General features: G+C 42.6%; 1 protein-coding gene across 1 annotated transcript in view; it reads right to left on the bottom strand.

The window, feature by feature from the left end:
* Positions 1–15,336, bottom strand: part of LOC135370351 (caspase-3-like) — a 120,295-nt gene extending 104,959 nt beyond the window's left edge. Inside the window, exon 1 of the mRNA XM_064604084.1 lies at positions 15,213–15,336. Within this exon, the coding sequence (XP_064460154.1) occupies positions 15,213–15,241 (29 nt within the window). The 5' untranslated portion in view covers positions 15,242–15,336. The remainder of the gene's footprint in view (positions 1–15,212) is intronic.
* Between the last annotated feature and the right edge of the window lie 758 nt (positions 15,337–16,094).

Genomic DNA, 16,094 nt, shown 5'->3' with positions numbered 1-16,094 from the left:
TGCGGCGGCAATGGTAACATAGAAAAGTCGTTTATTTATTATGTGTGCACTTTCATTTTCAATTTCAATTGTTTGATTTCCCATTTAGCGACGGGTGCGGCTGAGGAAAAAAGCCGCAAAGTGCAGCTTGACGCGCTCACCGGCTCCTACAACTGTATGTGACAGCAGCAGGGAAACAAACTGATGACAAAGTAGAACACGGCCGAGGAACTTGAATGATATTCAGAGAAGGTTGTGCACCCTAGACCAAAACAGGCTAAATAGACACTACTAAATACCAGACAAGACAGAAACAGAAAAATAGACCACGCTAAGAACTAAACAAAGTTCGCAGAAAGACGTAAAATCCACACTGGTACAAAAGGCAAATAAATATAAATAACTTAACTTTTATTAATTACAGATGGTAGCTACTTCCGACAGATACGTCCAAGGTCAATACCTCTTATATTCACGTTATTCAAATGTAATGTATTACGTAAACTTTGCATACCATATGTTGGGCTAAACCTGCCAATGTTCAAAATGCCTACTAGAATTCGTACGCAAATTGAATTGTAGACCCGCTAAGGCACTGAGGTTAGCGACATTTATTGCAGTCCCTTTTTTATATCGTTCAAGTAACCTTGTGTCATATAAATTGAGGATGCTAATGTTAAAGCTCTGTTGTACAATACACATGGTTCTCATTAACTATAACATGTAGAACCCTTTTTCGTCATATATGGTATTGTTCTTGCTGCTAGAGGTAGTTGTGCCCCAAAACCAAGCCAGCGTAATTCAAGTGCGATAAAACCAGGGAGTTGCATAGCAAAAGCTTAACCATAATTGGAAGCAGGTAACGATTACGGGAAATAATTCCATTCCGATAATCAGAGAAAGCTTAATAACTATAGCTTCTACGTATTCACCCCAGCTCAAGTGGCTAGTGGGAACAATTCTTTAACGTTGTCTACAACTTGTATTTTATCCAAACCTAGCAGTATGTCAGCAGGCGTGAAAACTGTGTTTTCATTTTTGTCGAAACACAATAGCTTTTTAGTCTTACTCGCATTGATTTTTAGCTTAGTGCTGAGCGATCAATTTTACCTGATGTACATGCAATCGTTTCTTCACCGGTACTAGGTGAAACCAATAGCCGTAACATCGTCCGCATACAAGATATATTTTTCATCTGCAGATATACTAACACGTTGGTTTAGATATTAGCTAAAAAGTAAAGGCTCGAAAATACTGCCCCGGAGGACACCAGCTATTATCCGCCTAAACGACGACTTGTACCTCGACGTACTGGAGGCGATGTGCTAAGTACGATGATGATTGATATAATCCAAAGTATGTGGAAAGTCGATTAATACTCGAAGGAAAACTATCGGGTATAAATACACGGTGTCCAAGCTAAATGCAAACACACATTTTAAATATATATATATATATCACTTTTTTCGAGATAACATAGCATAGCATAGGCTGAAGGGCACTCCTTGGGAGGGCATTAGCATACTCCTAAGGCAGTGTCTTAATTAATTTTCAATAATTAACTTTTTAATTATAAAAGCTACGAAGTTGTCCCAATGAGAACATCTGGTCCCTTCGGTCACCTGATATCGGGGCTGTTTTCCGAACAAAAATCGATTCGAGAGATCGTCCGCCAAAAAAAAAAAAAAATCGTGGAGGAACACAATTTTTCTTTATTTGTTCATTGCGCAATGCGCATCTTCTGAGACGCGTCTTCCCTTCACCCCCAATGTGAGAGAGGGAAGGAGCACAGTATCGCCTCATGCGTCGAAGATAAGCTTTAAGATGCGGAAACAAAACAAAAAGAAAGTATCGGGTGACTCTATCGGAACTGCCCTTATCTTGGGTTGCATATTCTGTTTTCTTTTAATCTTTTTCCAGGACGCAAGAGGCGATAGCGTGCTCTTTTACCCTCTTACATTAGGGGTGAAGGAAATACGCGTCTCCGAAGATGCGCATTGCGCAATGAACAAAATGAAGAAAAAAATGATGTTCCTTCACGATTTTTTGCGGACGATCAACGATCTCTAGAACGGAGTTTTTTGTTCTGAAAACGGCTCCGCTACCAGTTGTTCTCATTGGGACAACTTCGTAGCTTTTATAATTAAAAAGTTACTTATTGAGAGTTAATTAAGACATTGTCTTAGGAGTTTGCTAATGCCCTCCTAAGGAGTGCGCCTCAGCATTTACCGCTGTTTTGCCGTTACTTTTTTTTTATTCCGTGTTAGCGCCGCGAAGCAACTGTGGCTATGAGCGGCGTACAGACGTGGGCAGATGGAGAGAGGACAGCAGGAAGGAGTGGGGGACAGGGGGATTAGTATGCGTCCTGGGCCGACTTGAGGGGGAACTTTGCCGACATTCGTCTGGAAAGTCTTCGGAAAACCCAGGGAAAACCTCAGACAGTACAGCCGGTGACAGGATTCGAACCCGTGTCACCTCCCAGTCTCGGCGTGGAAAGCGATCACCCTAACCACTGTGCCACGGGAGCTGGTTTTTTTGCCGTTACTCTGCATACGTTTAAACCCGTGTACACAACGAAGAAGAAACAAACGAAAAACAAGTTACCCTCTAATCGGGTCAGTGGATCTTAGTTCTTCACGCGAAAACCCCACCGCGCGTTTTCCTCTCTAGCATTACATCCTAACTCACTGTAGTTCAGCCCCTATATTTGACGTATATCTGGAAACCATGTGTTGTGTTGTGTTGCTGCATTTTGTACTTCTGCTGCTGTTACTAAATGCCCCGTATGGTATGAACACGCACATTATACTGATTTGAGGGATGGCACGTAAAGAAAGTTGGCGCAGATACGATGGTTTGCTAGAAGCAGGTGACCCAAACTCCTTCAGAATCGCCGCCAAATGATGGAGGCTGCCACATTGTGCCCCCGAGTTGTCCGACCGGAGTTGATGCATCCCGCTAGTTTTGGCGAAAGAAATCTCAACTATGTAATGGTTCCGTTTTTCCTGCTTTCTCTTGCTCATACCAAAGAAAAGTTTCGTAGATGACCGAACAAAACGATTACAAACAGAAATGAGTTGCGTACTGTGCATTTTACTATTCTATTTAGATAGACGTAGTTCACCTCAATGCAAGTTTCGGTTTCTGCTTTGTGGCTGTCAGACCATAAGCTGCGCCAAGGTAACTTGAATTAGCGCCTCAAGGCGCTGTTTGTTAAAACCGCTACAAAACACTCCTTATCGGCAATCATCTGCGTTCCCCAGGTAGCACAAAAAGTTGCAGCAACGTTGTCTAAATGTCAGCTTGTAACATTACTCAGATGTTGCTAATATCCGCAACTTCAACGTTATCTGCAACGTTTATTTGCAACATTACCGCAACATCCATTGTAAACGTATCATCAACGTATGCATCTGTGACGTCCGCTCAACGTAAATTTTGCAACGTTCCAGTAATGCACGCGTGCAACATTACAACAATGTATGTATATATATTATACAGCATATATATGTTTATAGCATTTCCTCAATATGGTATTTGTCCAAGATCGTCGATTGGGAATGGGAAATTTTGATTACTTTCAATGAGAATTGTGAATGCGACATCCACTGTAACCGAATGAGATATCTGGGCTACTTTGAATTGGACTATTTCCAGCAGAAAGGTTAAAGCTGCCTTACTGCTGGAAATAGTCCAATTCAAAATAGCCCAGAAATCTCATTCGGTTAAAGTGGATGTCGCATTCACAATTCTCATTGAAAGTAATCACAAGTTCCCATTCCCAATCGACGATCTTGGACAAATACCTATTGAAAGAAACAGGAATTTAGTGAGTTTCGATGAGAAATCACTGAAATGTCAATGGGAACGAAATGGAGCAGAAAGCATGTTTTAGTTGTAAACAGAAATTACACTTGATGCCGTTTCTGTGTGAACATTTATTCTTACACATACAACAATACAGTAGATGTGAAAATACTACAGGTGGCAGATATAACAGTGAAAGCTATTTCAGATGATTTTATATGTTCAAAATTTTATATGTGGGAATATTCACCAAGCAGTCGAAAATTGCAAGCAAGACATAGAAACAACAAGAGTAGAAACCTGATTCACCACTTACATGTTCTGAAAGCATACTGTCCATCACCAACACGCACATGTCGATCAGCGATGAGTAAATTTATAGGGATGTGTCCCCAATGTCTGAACAGTCCTGACGACAAAAATAAAAAAGAACTTGAAGACTTGAACCACTGAGTTCTGTCGTGCTCTTGTGTTTCGTAGGTGATTCGCGATAGCCGCTCCAGCTTCCGTTTCTTGCGTGAAAATTAATGCCATCCGACTTCAGTGAGATTCCGTTTTGACAACCTGCTGACAAATGCCGACGCACCTATGCCACCCGCGTCGCACAAGCATGACCTTCAAGAAAGATAATTTCAAAAGAGGTTAGCACAGCAGCATGTCCGTGTGAGTGGGCGTCAAAATACATTACGTTGCTCACGGTGCGGGCGGTAACACTCTGATAGCAAATCTCGCTGTCCTCCCATCAGCGGTCGTATTGCCTACGAGCAGTGGCAAAAACATGAGAAACGACGTAGAAACAACGGGAACGCTTGATACATCAACTACATACCTTAGAAACGGATAAACTCCTCAAAATGAAGCCCGAATGCCGCAAACTGCTTGTCAGACACCTCAGACACAGTGCATAACCGAACACTCCGACATTTCGTAGCAGACTGACCGCTGACGACTGTGGAGTGTGGAACGCTGCACTTACGTGCACAGGAATGCTGTACGAAATGCAGAAGCAATAGCTTAAAGTAAGATGCGTAATACGAAGTTAGCACGGCACATGTACCTTTGAGGATATGTTCACAAACATTTGAAGTAACACGAACTATTTTCAACGCGGACGAGCCACTATGTGGTGCGGCACAGAAACGTGTCGTCTTATAACGCGCGCTGTTCGGAGTTCGGACCACGACCTACTAGATTATAACTTAACGACCATGTCATAATCAGCAACCCTTATGAGGAGCCTGTCCGCACGATCCGCCAGGGGCGCTACTCATAGGCACGCCACGATTGGACGATGGAAATTTGAATTCTGAACACGCAGAAGCGTATGTACGACTACCGTAGCAGACGACAGCGATAGCTCCTATGAAAACGCGTAGAATGACGATGATAATCAACCTCAGAATGAAACATCTGTGAAACGTCCGTTGCTTGTACAGAAATACTAAGGTAAGCTGAAGTACAAAGTATTGTAGAAGTTGAGGAAGCAATAACTGGGACGATGGGAAGCGTCACCGCTAGCTTCCAAAAATGCGGCGCTGGGAAAGGGTACGCACGACATGGTCGTTATAATCTAGTAGGTCGTGGTTCGGACTTGGCGAGCGTCCGCGGCCAGCCTTTGACAACATCGGCCAACGGCCTGCTCAACACAGAATAAATTTTAATTTCAGATTTACGTTTAGTTTTCACATGCAATACTTTGCGATACCATGCGTATTCTGGAATTTCATTAGAATTAAACGAGTTCCTCAAAGTAGTTAATTTCCTACACAGACATATACGGCGTTCTTCTTAATGATATTATAAATTAATTTGAGAATATGATGTACCATTGGTCACTATTATACCCGTTGGCGTCTCATTTATTGTATTGGTGGCTCTGCAACATGTTGGATACCAATAAATCAATTGGAAATCCCATTCTCATTAATACATAATAGGCAAATTCCTCCATTTTAAAATGTTGCAATGTGAGCTCTGTGAAACTTCGGAGGGAATATTTAGCCAACGTTTCTGATGCAACGTAGCGGTGTTGTTTCGTTATGTTGAAAACATAACGTTTCTAAAGCAACGTACTCGTACCAGCACTGTCTCTTTTTTGTTGAACATGTAACGTTTCCAGGAGAACGTTGCAATAACGTCATTTTTTTGTTGGAAACGTTGCTCTCACGTCGGACACATTCAGGCAACGTTGCTGCAACTTTTTGTGCTACCTGGGTTGCTTTCCGGTTTCCTGTGGCAATAATGTGAACATGCCATGGAAATGCGCCGTAGAGGACTGTAATCGAAGGTGGGACAGAGGATAAGGAGTACCTTTCCACATGTAAGTACTGCAATTTCATGCATGTTGAATTGTTGTAGTTTATGTTCCTCTGAATTGGCTTCATATGCCCGTGATTCTACGACGTATCATCATCTTAGTTATCCAGTGAATATATTGTTGCAAATTCGTACTACGCAAAAAGCAAGATATATTTTCTATGAAAGATGGAAGTCACTGAGAAGGTTAGCCAGCTGTAGGACTCGAACCCACATCTTCTGGATTACCGATTCATATCTGGATACGTCTTCTGGATTATTTTCTAGCCTCTTTCAAATGTATATATATTTTCGAAGCGCGGGTTTTGTATGAGATATCTGTGGTATTGAAGGTTCTGATAATCTAGTTTTCATTTTATCTGTTATCCAAACAATACAGCACGAAAACGCTTGGATGTGGAACATAAAGCGCAATCATTAAACTGATGCTGCGGCTTTGCTAACTTCTCTATGAATGTGAAATTCTGCTACAATTCTGTGTGTATAGCAGTTCCACCTATATCAGTTATATATCTGAGTCACTGATGTACCTCTCCGTGACTTCTTTGCCTTATTTTTGTATTACAGATCTCCATAATTCCACACCCTTCATGCACTTGCGCTGACATCTTTCCAGCTTGCATATGCTATGTACATATAAATGAACACATCGGTGTTTCAGACGGAGCTGAAATATGTGAATGTTGCTTTGGTGTAACAAATATTCTGTGTTAGGCGGTACTTAAAGCATATAACACTGAAGTGAGTATTTGTATTTTATTTTAAGTACTTTTCAATGTGTGTACTTGGTACTGTGCTCCAAGTACTTTTACCCAGCGCGTTCTCATCAAATAGGGGCATTTGGGAGAACGGAAGGCAGCGTCGCCAAGCTTTGCAAGTGGAGAAGACATAACTACTGTGCTACTTTTAGTCCTTCAGCAATCCAAAGTCAGGACCATAAAAATTTTCAGACGTGTTGTGCTATACTAAATGCCGTAGCTTATTTTTGAATAAAATCATGTTCACCATCCGTGATTTCATTGCTGACACTGTGCCTTTAGGTTGTCAGTACAACATACAGTTTGGTTTGGTGTTTGAAAAAATAAAATTACCGAGTGAAGTAATCAGGATGATAGTTAACGGGAAGAAAAAGCAAAGCAAAGATAACTGAATATAAATTAACATATTCCTTCAAAATGGGCAACTTTTTTTTACTTGTTATGTGATGAATGAAAACGGGGGACAAGAAGGCACAGATGTTTTTCTTTCATATTTTTACATTTCACCCTTTTCATGTGTAGCACAAAGGTTGTTCTAAAAACGGACGCATCAGATATAACGTTCCAGGTTTTGCTTCCTGCATTTTTGTTATGCTGTAGAAAGCCTGTAGTACTTTATATGAAACATATAATCCTGATCTATTGGCTTGTCTCCTTTTTGTTCGAAATTATGTCCTAGTAGTCCATTTAATATTCAGTGATCAGCACCAGGATCCTATGCTCTAGACATATGGTGAGTTCGGGAAATAATATTTTGTAGTCGCATAAGTGGCAAGTGTTGTGAGAGTGGAAATGCCAGTTGAATGTGTGTGTGTGCATCAAGGGAATAAGCAAAAAATTCCAAACCGAGAAAGCTTCAAGTGAAAGTGGCAAGGTAATTGTGGTTGGTATTCTTCGAATAACGCAAATCTAAAATGTGTCCTATGCACATGTATATCTACTCTACATGCATACGTTGTTAGCACCGTTTTAGGGTGTGTCTAATTCAACAAAATCCAGGAAATAAATTCTCACATTTTTAATATAACACCCCCAAGCACATGGATTCGGTGAAAAAAAGACAGATCATGATGGCTCACAATGGTGATAGCAGGTAGGATGTATTGGCTTAGAATAACCAGGTATAACCGGAGCAGCTATGGTTGTGCTTATTGTGCTGCAAAACGAGCACACTCTTAGAAATAATGTCTAAGTTGACCAGCATTTAACACGACTTATTACGAGGGGCGTTCAAGTCAAACCGGGACTTTTCATTTTTCACAAAAGTAAAATGAACTTACAGGCGAGAAATTAGTTTTATTTTTCAACGTAATCTCTAGCTGCGCTAATGCACTTGTCCCAGCGTTTCACGAGGACTTAAGAGGGGATACCACCTCCGGCGGCCCCATGTATTTTCTATGGGACAAACTTTGCAGTCTCTTTCGGTAAATAATGAACCGATTTTCACGAGACTGGTCTTGTTGGATAGTATTCGGAAATGCGCTTTGTCGCTTCAGGAAAAAATATTGCTTTTCTCAATACATTTTTCTAAACGTGTTATTGAAGTACAAAAAATTACCAAAATTGGATACTCAAGCTTTGACACGCTCTGATAAAAAAACTAAGAGACCTATGCGGAAATTTTCCTGGAGCGGCAAAGCAAAAATCTTTCTAGAGCATTTTAACACGAGGATCATCCACATCCGATTATCTGTTCTCTCGATATATGATAAAATGTGAAGGTTGGTAACGCGCTGCATTTTGCGCCTTCCTGTGGCGCCATATCGCGGGCTAAAGGGGTACAAAGAATCCCTCCGCCACACAGCAGCGTAAATCCAACACCCTATCCTAGATTCCCTTTCCTGAAAGGTTCCATTCCCTCTGATGAAGTCTTTGAAACAGCTCTTTGTGGGAGATTAGGTAAGGGAATGACAAAAGCGTCTGCTGTTTGGGATTGTTGGAGATAGTATGTGTGTCGCAATCTCCCAGTCTGTTCCCTGCCTAGGGTTTTTCCGACCTGATCGGTATGGCAATGCAAGTTTTCCGGCAGGCAAGTCTGCAGCTATGTCGATCACCCTTGTTTGTTTTCTGTGCACAGTGGCCGCCAATTTTTCGGTGAAAGGACCATGTATCCTACTTTTATATGGTGCTGTCTTTGAAAGCATACAAGTTTTTAATTGCACTGAGTATGAAAATCGGCACTGCTTTTGTTATTAGTTGCTCCGGTGCAGGGTTTTAGGAAAAAATGCCCCCACCCCCCAAATAATCACAATGCCACTGAAAAAAATTATCAGCTGGAAGAAATGTGCACACAAAAAATGTCCCCTGAGGGACATCCAATATTGATGCGCGTGGGATTGTTCACTTTGGACGTCGGCTTTTTGCTACAGTGTGAATAAAAACGGGTGGGGATATGAAGATGAATTAAAGAAAAAGGGAAAAAAGGAAAGGTCAACCGAAGCGAGTAGTCGTATATTCTGTTTGAATTCCGAATCAAACATGCAATTCAACGTTCGAATTCCTAATCGCATCGATGTTTCTTCCAAACCGAACACATTTCAGTAATTGATTGATTATTTAGTTAAAAGAAAATCAGGGAGAAACATTTCAATAATGTCGAAGCTGCACACGTTAGACTAGAGGGCATAAAATAATGTGAGCGCTGCTCCAGCATGGAAAGCAACGGAGGACACGAAACGTCTAGGTAAATTGTAGCAAGATAAGCTAAGTTGATAAGGAAATTTAAAGATTACGTCCGTTTCATGCTGAATAATGATTTCGCATGTGGTGGATACCATGCGTACGGGTGTAGAAAAAAATGGTCGACAAAAAATGACCCCTCAAGCAGTCTTGTGCACGTTACTCGACAAAAGTAATTGATTACCGTTACTTCTACGCAAAAGCTAATTGATTACCGTTACCAATTACTCGACTCCAAATGTGATTGAGTAACGAGTAGAAAAGTAACGCGTTACTCCGGTCGTTACTCTACATTCACGCAAATTATACCCGTCCTTGTGTGCCTCAAGAAAAAAAAAAAAAAAGAAAGAAAGAAAAGGAAAAGAAAAAGCTGTTCAACAGCGGAACAGCTGAAGAACAGCAAAAAACGCAAACGCGTAGAAGAGGTAGATCTGTACGGCTACTGTATTTATGGCCCCGGAAGCCATTGACCCGATTGTGGGAGAACATTGCGTGGAACTTCCCCATGACTCACTAAACCCCAAAAGCTTCATGTACCACACCTCTGGTGTAGGAAGGGATTTGGGAGAGCGACCCTGAGATTCCAGAACGTTATTACAATGACCTCCGCTTGCTATAGTAGAACTAGAGTCACTAAAAAAGAAGAACGGCCCAACTAAGGCTGAATGAACGTCGAATGAACGTTTTATCAAACGCAGATTCACCGAATCCGAAAATCGAAAAAGACTGCAGATGCATACAATAAACAACGTTGAACTAAGGTTTTATATGGCTGTTAATTCATTATTTTTCGTTGTACCATGGCGAAATTATCTTCGTAGCACCCGCAGATTTCGGGTAGCTTACGCGCACATATCGCTATCCCATTTCAGATCTTTCCCTACCAATGAAAAAGGTGCCCAGAAAATGTAGAGGTTGCTCCCAGCTTGGGGTCATTTTTTTTTTTTCAATATGTGTCCTACTGGTATGCGTGATTGTTCCGCACTGTTCTATTCCGCTGTGCTGTTCGTGAATGACAAAGATATGAAAATAACCAGTGGTCTCCCCTCTTCAGCTGAAAAACCAAACAAACAAAAAAAAAGAAGAAAAAGTTCGCATATTCGTTTCGAATACAGCTATTTACAATTCGTTTCGCATGTAGTGCCGCTGCGAATTAATTTCTATCGGAATGAAGTTCACCAGGGCGCCGACAATCGCTCATCGGACAAGAGCTCACCCAACGATATCGTTCACATTTTTACCGACTGCGACTCTTTTACTGCCATGGCCTTTTCTTTTTCTTCTGTGGGTTCAAATGTCCCCGGACGAAACGTCCCCGGACAAAATGTCCCCCGAAAAGGCCTCGGACAAAATGTCCCCAGCTGCCGTCACTCAGCCGTCTGCCAGTCCGCAACTGCGTTCTTGTTCGGCGGATTAAAAAATCAAATTATTCAGATTTTTTTCATTTAAATATGATGAATATTGATTAAATCACTGAGTTGATTTTTGTCTTCTAAGACAGATCTTCACCTTATGGCTTCCGTGTGCCACCTCGTAGTAGCGAAATCACTTTTTGAGCACATACAAAGAAAGGCGTCTAGACTTCTAACAGTGCGGCTAACAGTTACTAGCTAATGCAAATGGAGATCTATTTGAAAACTATATACATTTTATGAATTACACCGAATAGTAATAGGAAAAAGAAATAACTGGAAAACTTCTACGCTCGTGGAATGACCACCCGCCATGTGTAACCAAATTGTTTGCCAGTGTGCCGGAGAGCCACTGAAGGGGTCACGTGACGCTGTTTGTGCTAAAAGTCACTGAAGTATAGTATATTTCAGGCTGTGGTTCATTCCCAGGCTCAGTCTCATCTTCCCCAGCGTCTCCAGTTTTATGTTACTATTCGAATTCAAACATAACATAAGGGAGGTGATTTAAATCTTGATTAATATTCATGACTTAAATCGCGATTAAAATCGGTGATTTAAATCTGGCTGATTTAAATCAATCAACCCTGCACATTATAGCATGAAAAACATTTGTCACATTTGAGGTACCAACGGCTGTGCAACCGGACGGCATCTGGGGACATTTTCGGGGACGTTTTGTCAGGGGACATTTCATCCGGGGACGTTTTGTCCGGGGACATTTTGTCCGGATCCCGAGACTCGTAAACATCAAGCATAGACATGAAAGAACTAAGATGTGGGTTCGAGTCCTACAGCTGGCTAACCTTTTCAGTGACTTTCTCCTTTCATCGTTGATCAAGCATAGGTTCGCTTGCGTGTGTTTTGCAGATTGGAGAAATTCTATATGGTAATGTAATCAATCAATCAATCAATGCACCACATTTTTTTCTGTGAATACACAGCACTTGGCTTTACGAAAGCCTAGCTTCTATCTGCGAAATGTTTTGCAACTCCCAGCCAAAGAAACATCAGCAGGTCCATATAATTTTAAAGAAATAAGCGCGGCGAACGAAACGTAACACTTCGACTTTGCGTGCTGGTGTCGAAGGACTCAGACGTGGAAAGCTTAGGAAAGCTAAGATAATATCAACCCCAGAGGTCAGGAGATGCTGTCCACAAAGGGACAATGAAGAAGAATTCGCCTTGGTCGGACCTGTCTTTTTTCCTTTAGCTCAATTGACCTTGGCAACCCACACAAGACGGGAGATCCCTGCACCTCAATAGTCAAGGAGGTCACACGTGTTTATGGAACTACACAATCCCGCGGAGGAGAAACTCGTAACAGGGGTATTCATTAGAGCTTTCACCTTGATGAGACCCGGATGTTTGTGTGGCGCCATCTACATGCGACAAAGTCGTGAATCGGAGATGGCTCCTCGGTGATATCCCCTCTTAAATGCCAGCAGCGTAGATATCCTTACCGGCGCGGAGCAGCCATGATCGGATCGCATTTTTGACCTCGTCGTCGCAGCTGAAGTGGCGGCTCCCAAGGAACGCCTTCAGTGGCCCGAAGAGATGGAAATCGCAGGGGGCGAGGTCTGGATTGTAAGAGGGATGTGGCAGCAACTCCCAGCCAAGTTCCTGTAAGGTGCGTGGCGCGGTATGCGGGCGTGCATTGTCCTGCAGGAGGAGGACTCCTTTGGTGATGAGGCCTGGCCGCTTTTGCTTCAGCGCCTTATGCACATGCCTGAGAACCTGGCAGTAATATGCAGTATTGATAGCACTGTATGCACTATTGATATCGAGACATGTTATCCATCGGTCTTTGAGGATCAGGCGATCCACAAGTTGGATGTTCTCAGGAACTCTCACACTGGGCTGTGAGCCGCCCCGGCCGGGATCGCCCAGCACTGACGTACGGCCGTCTCGGAACCGCTTGCACCACTCAAACGCTTTGCTGCGGCTAAGAGTATCGTGGCCATACTGAGCCTGAAGTTTTCTGTGAATTTACGCCTTCATTCACGAGAAACAATTCGCTGTTCGATGTGCGCGCTCACCTCGTTGTCGGCCATCTTGTCCATCACGTGTCTTCTGTTTTGCACAAACTTTGGACCACCACGTGGTGAACGCGGAGGCCTGTCGCGTGTGAAAATGACGAAAAAGAAGTAGCGCGAGCGATTTGTGCACTCAGGAGACAAAGTCCCGGTTTGACTTGGACACCCCTCGTAGTATAGTGCACATGTTTCTCCGATTACACTGCTGACACTGTCACGTGAGGTACGGTGAACACGTTTCCCGAATGGAAGTCATGTCCACATTGTAACAAAATTGAAGCTACACGATTTGTATGAGTGGGTAGAAAAGAGCTCTAATATAACTATCCATCTCCTGTAACAGCAACAAAATGAAATACTGTTCTTAACTTTATTTTGCTGGTGCACTCTATAGTCGTTAGACGCCATCACAACAAGGACATTCCGTTATTGCACACAGAGGTTCAATTATTATTCTGTAAGGTCCACTTGGTATTTACCAGTGAGAAATGAACTGGTCCTGCTTCACAAAAAACTCAAGCTAAGCAACAATTAAAAAAGTAATTGCTGTCAACCTTTTTGTCACCACCAATAAGCAATATAGCAACTACAATATACTTATAAGTACTTTAATGTATCGTGTTCATTGCGCTAGGTACACTTCCCATGTTGTTTATATCCATGATCACATATACTTGGTAGCACAGTTTAAGGTGTTGATGTTGGCGAAAAAAAAAAACAGGGAGACAATTTGTGATGCTTTGCCCATCCGTGCAAATGTTCATGCATTCAACATAATGTAACTTAATGTTTATCTGGCTTCTGTGTGTACATTTCATGTAAATGTCGTTTCAATTTCATGTAAATGTGAACAATGCAATAAGATATGTAATCTTTTTGTGGCTTTGCTAGGTAACTAAGTAAAGTAACTATGCAAAGTAAACGACTCCTTTTCATTCCATGCGTACGAAACAACCTCACTCTATCAAACTGCTCCATACGAACACACACTGCACGGACGTCCATTTCTTTCGTACTCGGAAAACTCACAAAAGCAAACACAGATTGCGAAGACAACAATCACACATAAAACACTTGAGCCATGTGGACTTCTCAACACGATTGCAAGTAACTGTTCTGAGGCTGGAACACACAAAAAGAGAAATACAAGCATCGCGAACAAACTGCGCGTTCCTTCATGTTGTTTTCTCGGCGTGAAACGCTTTGGCCTTTGGATTCGGCTGCTGCGGCTCAGATTGGACCTGGATTGGATCTGTAGCCTACTATAATCGACTACGAGCCAACTGAGTCACCAAATGGCGGCCTACGGTGATTTACGCTGCGAATATGCTGAAATACATGGGAGGATGGCGACTTTGCCCCACCTGGCTAGAAGCAATGCTTATATGAATCGGCATCCTCACCCATTCCTGTCATGACCGCTATTACACCGTTAGAAGTATGCGTTGGGTTGTCAATCGGGATATCTCGAATCCCGGCCAATTTTTGAAGTCCCGAAATCCTGGGATTTCTTCCGGAAAATCCCGTGATTTCGTGACAGTAAATATGACAGAAAAATCAAACACCTTTAGCCATCAGGCACAGACTAACTCCTTCGAAGGAAATTACACTTTTTATGAACCTACACGTGCGTAAAGACATTAGCTGAATATCGTTTCTTCTAGCGCAGAAGCTGAACTGGCCTTCAGTTCGGAAGCCAGTATTTCCACGAAAGTTGGCTTCGAACTGGGGGGCACCACACTAGACGCTCTGTGCTTTCTCAGGTCGTGTGCTAATCGTTGAACAATGTGATAAGCACGCAGGCGACGGTGTTGCAAACGGTTTAGTGTTTCGGTTCTTTCCATTCGTTTTTTTTTTTTTTTATGTTCCTGATTCAACCGGAATGTTACACTGTTTGAGAGAATTATATAAAGCAATATTTCCTGTTGCTTCAAGTGTAGCGGGACTCGCCTTCTTTTCACGTGCAACCGTGAAATGCAGAGGAATAAAAAGGAGCATTTCACCAAAACACTATTAGAAAGTACACCGAGATGCTCAATTTTTTAAAGGGTCTGTACTGGAGTCACTCGAAACATGACGGAAAACGTCGCTGACAAGGACGGAACAAACGCTCCCGTCCGAGGTTCTCGAGATTGAGAGCAAAAAATCGCGAAATCCCCAGACAGCGAAAATGGCTCGGGATTGACAACCCTAAGCATGCAATAAATAAATGAAATCAAATAGCTTACTTTTCAATCTGTTCTAATTTGGAAGCCATATCTCTGTGCCGGAAAAGCAACGCCCTACTGCTGTTGTGCAGACGTGTGACGAGACTAACAGGATGTCGGTGTGTGGAGAGCTTGTGCGTGCTTGTGCTTAAAATAGCGTACGTGTCAGGCGGAGAGTTTTCATTTTCCCGGGGGGGGGGGGACGACATTCCGTAACGTAGGCTAGCTTACGCAAGGAGAATGCGCGCACGCCTATTGGTCGGCGCCGCGGCAGCCTGAAAGGCGCCAGAAACGGATAGAGAATTGCCCTCGCCCCATCGCGGCCAGCATGGCTGCCAGTACTTGTTTACACACTGCAATAGGAACTGAAGTATTGAGAAGGGAAGGTGCAAGGAACAAAGAAAGCGAGAGATGAATAGTGAAATGTGTGATCTCCTAGTATAGTGCTGCAATTGTGGAAGTTTTGTGGTCAGCCCTCGTTCCGTGCGGCGTTCCGTGTTGTTTGGCGTGTGTATGTGTTTGACATAAGCTGTTGCTCAAGTACCTGTGGCAGAATTCAGTATTGCTTGGCTGCACCTAAGTGTACATAAACTCGGCGGCCACTCAAGACGCACGAAGTAGAAGCCTCAAATTCGTTTTGTTTTCTTAATTGCGCTTCTCGCTTGTTGCTACCGTTATTACCGCACGTTGTGCAACCACATTTCAGCTGTGTTCCGTACATTTGCTGAGATAATTTAAGTGTTCTGTTATTCTTGCGTCTGAAAGGATCTCGTCGCTTAATGAGCATATGCAAGAACTTCGATTCACAAAATATACGACAGTGTCAGGCAATGATCGTTTTTGCTTTGAAGAAGACAAAAGCAGTGTCAAATAAGATCACATGTACAAATGCGTGACACAAAT

The sequence above is a fragment of the Ornithodoros turicata genome, chromosome 10, assembly GCF_037126465.1.
Source record: "Ornithodoros turicata isolate Travis chromosome 10, ASM3712646v1, whole genome shotgun sequence".
Classification (NCBI taxonomy): Eukaryota; Metazoa; Arthropoda; class Arachnida; order Ixodida; family Argasidae; genus Ornithodoros; species Ornithodoros turicata.
Note: the sequence above shows the minus strand (reverse complement) of the source record. Positions and strands in the feature narration are given on the sequence as shown.